A 7969-nucleotide genomic window follows, 5' to 3' on the forward strand; every position below is an offset into this window, starting at 1 on the left:
CACATGAGGAATGGTCCGGCTTTTATTTCATGTAAGCGAAAACATTTATCAACTAGGAGACTGGAGTCTCATTCCAAAGATGCAAAAACCAGGCCTCTCAGAAGAAACTGAAGACAGACTCAAGTCTGTCTGGCTGCAAAGCCCAGCTTTCTCTCCCTCCCAGACGGCAGCCCGGATCATCAAGGCCACTGGCCTCTCATCCTGAGAGCTCACTCCCCATAGAACTGTCCTCACTCTACGTGCACGGATGCCCTGCTCTGCTCTGCTGGGCACAGACACCAGGACAGACTCTGAGGGTCATGCCACCATCCTGCTGGAGCTGGTGGGAGTCAGTTCTGTCCCTGCCTGGGCTTCCCCAACAGATTCACAGCACTGAAGAGTTTTATCTTAAAAAACCACCACATCAAACCCCAGGCACAGCAGATGAAACCCTCAGAATCCATCACCGTGACGTCGAAGGAGGGAATTTATCTTTTCTCTGTATTGATCGTACGATGTTAATGATAGTGCTGTTTTGAAGAACAGAGATAAAAGAAATGTGTCACAGGAGTAAACTAGACATCCAAACTGTGATAGCTTGAGAGAATCTTATGCCACCTGTTTTATAGCCCAGAGAAGGATCAGAGGAAGCACGCTGGGGCACATTGAGGGAGGATAGCCACAAGATGATTATCCCGGAGACTGTGTCCTCCGGAAAGAACCATGCTGAGCAGCAGGCACCGAGGGCTGACTACGTGCAGAACCTTCAGCCCTGGTGGTGGCTGGGTGTATGTTGTCCAGGAATGCCCCGGGCCAGTCCATCTTGTGAATCCACGTGGGCGGCTGTAGGTGTGGCCGTGGCAATTAGCCTTGATTACAGGACGGCATGACGAGTGGACTGGCCATGCTGTGTCCCTGTGGATCTGCCCACAGCCCAGAGCATGATTAACATGACCTGAGAGAATCACGCAGGACCCTGAGTAGTTTCCTTCAGCCACCTGATGGCCAGTCCTTTATGCAACATACAGGAAATGTGCTGGAGTTGATAATGCACTTGAACAAGACACATGCTCTCAATAAAATTAACAAAGCACATCAGCAAGAATAACTACAAGTCAGTGTGATAAACCCTAATAATATATGAACTCAGCCACGTTGGAGCACAGGGCAAACCTTCATCTCTGTGCTAGGTCTCCGCTGATGTACGTGCAAGTGGCTGGTGAACACGGGGGGACCCCAGTGGGCTTGGAGAGGCAAGGGGACATATAACACAATGTCGGACACCCCACCACTCCTACGGGTTAAATAGTGGTTGAGTCAAAACTCCAAAAGAGATCATTTCCATTTCTACCCGTGCCATAATGAGTTAACTACTACACTTTTTCAGCCTCACAAATTGAAGTCAGATGCCAAAACCATCCTGCTGGGTGGTTTTATCTCTGCCTCTGCCTCCCAGCTGAGTTATTTTTAGTCTCACCAGCTTTTTAAATCTTAAGAATAATCATGTGGCCTCCAAGCTCTGAGAAGCAGAGTGTTGTCATGGAGAACACTAGCCTGCCATCAGGGGGCAGGGCACTGGTGGGACTCAAGCTGTCATTCGCCGCAGGCTCTTAGATACGTGGCCTCCCCACCCGGATGCCAGCTCTCTCACATGTAACATTTTCCGGTGGACCAGATCCATTACTTCAGAAGGCCGATTCCAAACCCGTACTTCCCATGCTTTCTCATAGAAAACAGTGATCCCAGGGAAGCGAACACCACGGGCTGGACTCTGATAGACACCTTTGGGGATGATCATCAGTCTGTAATGACTTTCCTTTCTCTGGGTTCCAGCTCTTTGCCTGCCCTGAGTTCTAAGAGAGACCCTGCATCCTTCCCAACTTATTGCTAAGACTTGCTTAAAAGATCTTGGCTTGATTGTGTTACAAAGAGTCCTGATACAAGATTAAAGAGCTAAAGATGACTAAGAAGGAACCCTCTGTGTTGATATGTGTAAAAGGTTTATAACCTGAACTTGTTTGACATGCACATTGACAGCCAAATGGAACACTAGGTAAAGGAGCGCCCCCCCTCCCCCCATCCAGTTGTATGTGGCAGAGTAAACAAAATCAACAGCAATGATTAATAAATTGATACTTGGACATGGGGCAAGCAATTATTAAGTTTGTCACAGACATTCCCAATTGACCAGAATTTGAATGGATTTGCTTACTCTAATTAGAATATATTATTTCAAATGAACTTGAGAACATTTTAGCTCCTGCCATGCTAATCATCCAGCAGTTCCTGTCCCTTTCATGTTGATGGAAGTAACCACAAGCTAATGAATATTCATCTAGATCTTTGGTTATCTTTTTAAAGCTCCTAGCCAACCCCCAGCTAACATTGCGTGGAAGCTGACTAACTCCAAATTATGCCTGAACTGGGAGCACGTGAAAACCATGGAAAATGAGTCTGAAGTCCTGGGCTACAAGGTGACTATTTGGTTTTCTCTTTAAGCATGGCAATTAAGTTACTAAAGAACCAGGAATGTCACAGCTAAATAGGAAACAAATTTCATGCATATGGAAATTGAGAAATCTTTCTAAAATAGGTGTTGAAGATACTTAGAATTGCTGTTGTGAACCTATTCACTAAAAAGTTTTATGTCCTGCCCAGCTGGTGTTGCTCAGTGGTTGAGCATTGACCCATGAACCAGGAGGTTGCAATTCAATTCTTGGTCAGGGCACATGCCCAGGTTGTGTACTCTATCCCCAGTAGGGGGCGTTCAGGAGGCAGCCAATTGATGATACTCTCTCATCATTGATGTTTCTGTCTCTTGATCCCTCTCCCTTCCTCTCTCTGAAATATCTATTTATCTATCTGAAAAAGAAAAAGCTGAATATCCTGAGGCTCATTAATGTGTCATGGAGCATGAAGAAACAAAACTCTATAGTTTGCAAGAATTTTCTTCAAGTGACTTTCTTTGCCATTAAACAATGAGGGTTTATGTGGGTAGTAAATGTGAGTGAGATGAGAGTGAGGTCAAAGAATATTATTCCGATAGAATTTCTAGAACTGAGGCTGCAGTAGGATGTGATCATTTACCATCATTAGAGGAATCAAACAAGAGTCCAGTCAGATACCCCGAGCACATCCCTTCCATCCGAGCTAAAGGATGTCCTCTGGCAAATGCATCTACTCAGAAATCTGAAATGGGGCCCAGCTAAGCAGTGGCTTCTCACAGCAGGCTTCAAAGATGACAGCCTGGAGCTATTTAATTAATAGAGATAAATCTACTCTCATTCAGACGCATTGGACAAACAGCAAATCTTTTTCTTAACACTACATTTTCCAAAAAAGGGCATAGATTGGGTACTTCCATCCAAGTAGTACAGAATTTAAAATTTTTTAATTGTTGGTTGATTTTGAGAGAGAAAGAGAAACAAAGAGAGAGATGAACATTAATTTTTTGTTCCACTTATTTATGCATTCATTGCTTAGTTCTTGTATGTGCCCTGACCAGGGATCAAACCCACAACCTAGTTGTATCAGGACAATGCTCCAACCAACTGAGTTACCCGGCCAGGGCCAGCATTTATAATGATGTGTCTTTGTGTTCCTTAAGAGTGTCTGAACCTTAGAAAAGAACATGTCCCTTTAACTTGAGTCACCATTTTATTCAGATTCTGTACCGACAAAACCGACAGAGTAAAACCCACATTTTGGAGACAAACAACACATCAGCTGAGCTGCTGGTCCCATTCGAAGAGGACTACCTGATTGAGATAAGGACAGTCAGCGATGGTGGGGACGGAAGCAGCAGTGAGGAGATCAGGATTCCAAAAATGTCCAGTGAGTAGTGTCACCATTGATCACTGTTGTAGACTTTGAATCCAGCTGCAGCATGAAATCTGGGCTCTACGAATCATTCCAGTTCTTTGTTTAAATGTTGGGTGAAAAAATAAAAGGTCTGTGTTTCCATTTTAAATTGTGAGCAAGAGGCGATGAGTCAATTTTTCTTTAAATAATCCCTCAGATTTGCAACATGTTTGTATAACACACACAGTATTATGTGCTCTCATTCGAATCACAAAAGAGAAAAACAACTGTGGGTTATTGTTCATGATTCTTCCTATTGGACAGAAATCACAACGCTTTTCTGTGGATGTGTGCAGGCTCCTGAGCAGGGAGAGAAAATATGAAATATGTGCACATTCAGCTTTTCCTATACCTGTGGCAGACATCACCAATCAATCACCGCATTTATGCTGGGCTGAGCCACAGACCCTCTCAGTACAGTGTTCTCAGCAGGTAACACTAGGCAGACAGAGCATGGAACAATGATGTATTCTTTCTGCTGTGGAGGAATCGCTCACCCGTCTGCCTGAAGCTGTGTCTGCCACCACACGTTGGCCAGTCCTCATCTTCGCTGGGGTCAGACTCGACCAATTTGGGCATTTTCATCGGTTCATTTTTGCATTGAAAACAGACATCCTGGGGCAGAGCATAGGACTCTTCCTACAGTGAAACATAATGTAAATGAAACAAGTGTTTGTTGTAAAATACACTATTAGGAGAGAGATGATAGTATGAATTTGGGTCAGGAAGAATGAAGCTAACAAGGATTTCTACTTATTCTCAGGAGATTGTGTTTTCTTTTTGTTTTCTTCAGGTTTGAGTTCCAGAGGAGTCCCAGTTTGGGAACCCAGCATCCACTTCCTGTCTGTTGTCATGATTTTTTACTGTTTTACTATTCAGCCACTTGAACGATGAATGAATCCATAAATCTTGTGAGGCTTCTGAAGGCAAATCATTCTGTAAATACCCTCTCCAGCCCCATCCCCAGATGCATTCTTAATACAGACTTGTTTGGAAAGAAAAAAAAAGTATATTATTAAGAGCTTGTAAATATCTATGGTACAGTAATAAAGCAATTTAAACCCTTTTGAATTTTAAAGTTTGAACATGATTACACACGTTCAGGAGGTGCCAAATTAATCTGTGGACTTCTAACTGCTGTGGCTTTTAAATGACTTGTATGCAGAGTATAAATAAGTCCCCTTGATGAGGAAGATAAATAGGAAATAGATTGCAGCTATCAGAGCTAAAATATACATTTTTTTACTTGCTCTTGGCAATGTACTTCAGTATTCAGTTTTCACCCTACTCAGAAATAAAATAAGAGGCTGTGCGTATGGTTGGGATGATTTAAAATGTGAGCAATCCAAGGGTGATATGCTTCGATCTCTGAATCAAGTGGAGACAAGAAATAGTTGAACCCAATAATAAAACCATGTACATGATCTTCCCAACACAGTTTTTAGGAGGTTCAGTATTAATCATGGCAGAAGAAGGGCCTTATGGCAAAGAAAAAGAAAAGGGAAGTAAACACCCACCTAAAATATTCTACAAACTCTGGAACACAGTAAGCCATTCTTCATAGTAAAGTTTATTTTTTCAAACAATTCTGTGTTCTGCCAAGGAAAAGGCTGCATGAACAGATCTTAGGAAATTATTATGAGTTGTTAGCAATGGATGTGGCCTTCATTTTGTACAAGAAATAAATATGGGAGCGGCATGATTTAAGCAGGTTTTTGACATTTTGGTCCGGCTGTTTCTTTGCCAATGTTCTGTCCAGCTCTAAAAATAATCCCTACACTGGCCAAGGCTGAGAAAGAGGTTTTGGGTTGACTCCTTGCTGGATGGACCTATTTCAGTCTGGAATCCAGTTTTCGGGGTTGAACAGCATGGAAGAGGACAGGTTACAAGTGGGCTGGCTGGGCCATCTGTGAGGCCATCCGCTTCCTTCTTGGAGAGCATGGAGGAAGGTCCTGCCCTCAGGCTGTTCTGACTCCCAGCCCAGCAGGTGTTATGTCCTGGGAGCGAGGGGTGAGACAGGGTCCCAGTAGTGTTGCCTTGATAACATGGTGTGACCTCTTCATCACGTTGAGAATACGCAAACTCTCCTCACCACCCTCAAATCTCACAATCCTCACAATTGGATTTTCTCATTTTTATTTCTAAGTATTTCAGAGCTGTTCACAGTACATGGCATTGTCAGCAGCAGATGGACAGTGACTTGTCAGAGCTGTGACCTTGTCCTGCCCAAGCTTGACTCACACAGTGCAGACTGACCAGCCTTCTGTGCACACCCTGACAGCTGATGGAGCAAAATGAATAAGCAACACAAATACTGGGGGTACCAGCCGTCTGCCCAAGACATTGGTGTGGATCCGAGGAGCCAGCTATGGCTCACGGTCTAAATGTTTCCTCAACTTGGGGAGAGACAAGATTTGTGCCCTCCCCCGACCCCAAACTAGAGAGTGGGGGCTGAATTGTCTGAGATTTTTGTTTCTACTGATCAGGTGAATTAAATACAGTCATTTGTGTGTACGAGTCCAAAAGCTGAGCCAGTTTTTATCTATCACTCTTCAACATTTTCAGGTGGCTTTCATTCATAATTACTTGAGCATTAAAACTCTATTACTCAATATCTAACATTATTTATACATTCATCAATCCATACTAAACTTTTCTAAACATAGTTTGGCCTTAACAGTAAAGAGCATGCATCTTTCTCAACTGACGTGCAACTCCACTGTTAGGGAGGACTCTAGCACCTCCGCTAACATCGCCGTGTCAGACCCTCAGGACTCAGGGACATAGTGCACATGAGTTTTTATCATGCCCCGTGGAACACAGTAAGTGGGTAAATAGAAAGAAATCCTCTCATCTACGAATTAACCTAATGAAATTAGTTACTACACTTTCTTAAGTGCCCAATAGATAATAAAAACTGTCAACCTATGTTTATGTCAAAATCCAAAGCAGCTTCAAGGAAAATGAGTGGTTCCCTATTCCTGATGCTAGATCACTAAAGAATGAAGCCAGGTTGGGAGAATATCCTGTGTAATGCATGTACTCCTCCGTATTTAGGGAGGTTTCTAGGGAGTCTTTCATTGACCAAGTCCATTCCTTTCTCTTTCTCTCTCTCTCTCTCTCTCTCTCTCTCTCTCTCTCTCTCTCTCTCTCCCTCTCTCCTCCCCTACCCCCACTGTCTATACTCCATTTTGGGATGTCCACTTCTATACATTCCCCATATGCACACCTGTGATAGTTTTCAATGTTCAATGAAAAAATGAGAAAAATTTGGACAGGGGGGTGAGATTTCAATAATAAATAATTTACGAAATATGTGGTGGATTATGACTTTCTTCTGCTTTTTGTGGTAAAATGTCCACTCTTTGATGAAACAGAGTTGACAATAAATACTAGTTTACTTCCTGAGTTCAATTTTAACAGAGTTGGTTCCTTTACATGAATCAATTTAATGCTTTTGAAATCAGGAGGAGACGTACTGTACAATCTGGTTAATTAAACCTTAGAAGGTACTTATTCTTATTTAAAATTTATCTTCTGAGAGAGTCAAAAGTCTGAATTTCACTGTTGTTTAGTTTTTTATATATCATTACCATCAAATTAATGAGTTTGGCTCTAAGTTTCCCGAGTGCAGTTTGTCAAGATCTTACGTGGATTGTGTGAATAGCAGTATCTGAGTTGACAGAATCAGTGTTTACACGAATCAATACAACCACAGCTCCAGGAAATCCCATTTACCTTTTGTATCAAGCTAGCAATGAAATTAAGATAACAATGAGGAAAGAAATATCAAAGTCCTGAATTTTTTATTATCTTAAAATTTGGAGATTATTTGCCTTCTACTTTTTCTATTAAATGTGTGTTCTTTCATAAAATTATGTATAGTAGCTATTAGGCTTGCTTTCATGTCTTTATAGTAAAATAATTTTCATAAAAAAGCAAATTGGTTTACCCCATTATTTTTAATATTCCTGCTCTTGCTAGTGCTTGCTGCAGTCCTGGGCAGAAAATATGATGCTTAAAACACATGTTTTGCTTTCTGAACTGATTTATTCGGCCAACTGGTGGGACAATTTGTTCTTCCTTCGTGTCCTCAGTTAAGTTAGTATTTTTCTTTTATAAACTTGAC

General features: G+C 42.1%; 1 protein-coding gene across 1 annotated transcript in view; it reads left to right on the plus strand.

Annotated features, from left to right (window-relative positions):
• Nucleotides 1-5552, plus strand: part of CNTN6 (contactin 6) — a 158615-nt gene extending 153063 nt beyond the window's left edge. The window contains exons 21-23 of the mRNA XM_081106269.1: nucleotides 2341-2453; nucleotides 3645-3813; nucleotides 4634-5552. Coding sequence (XP_080962395.1) covers nucleotides 2341-2453; nucleotides 3645-3813; nucleotides 4634-4734 — 383 coding nt within the window. The 3' untranslated portion in view covers nucleotides 4735-5552. The remainder of the gene's footprint in view (nucleotides 1-2340; nucleotides 2454-3644; nucleotides 3814-4633) is intronic.
• The last annotated feature ends 2417 nt before the right edge of the window (nucleotides 5553-7969 follow it).

This window comes from Myotis nattereri (genome assembly GCF_964212035.1).
Source record: "Myotis nattereri genome assembly, chromosome: 14".
In the NCBI taxonomy this organism is placed as follows: domain Eukaryota; kingdom Metazoa; phylum Chordata; class Mammalia; order Chiroptera; family Vespertilionidae; genus Myotis; species Myotis nattereri.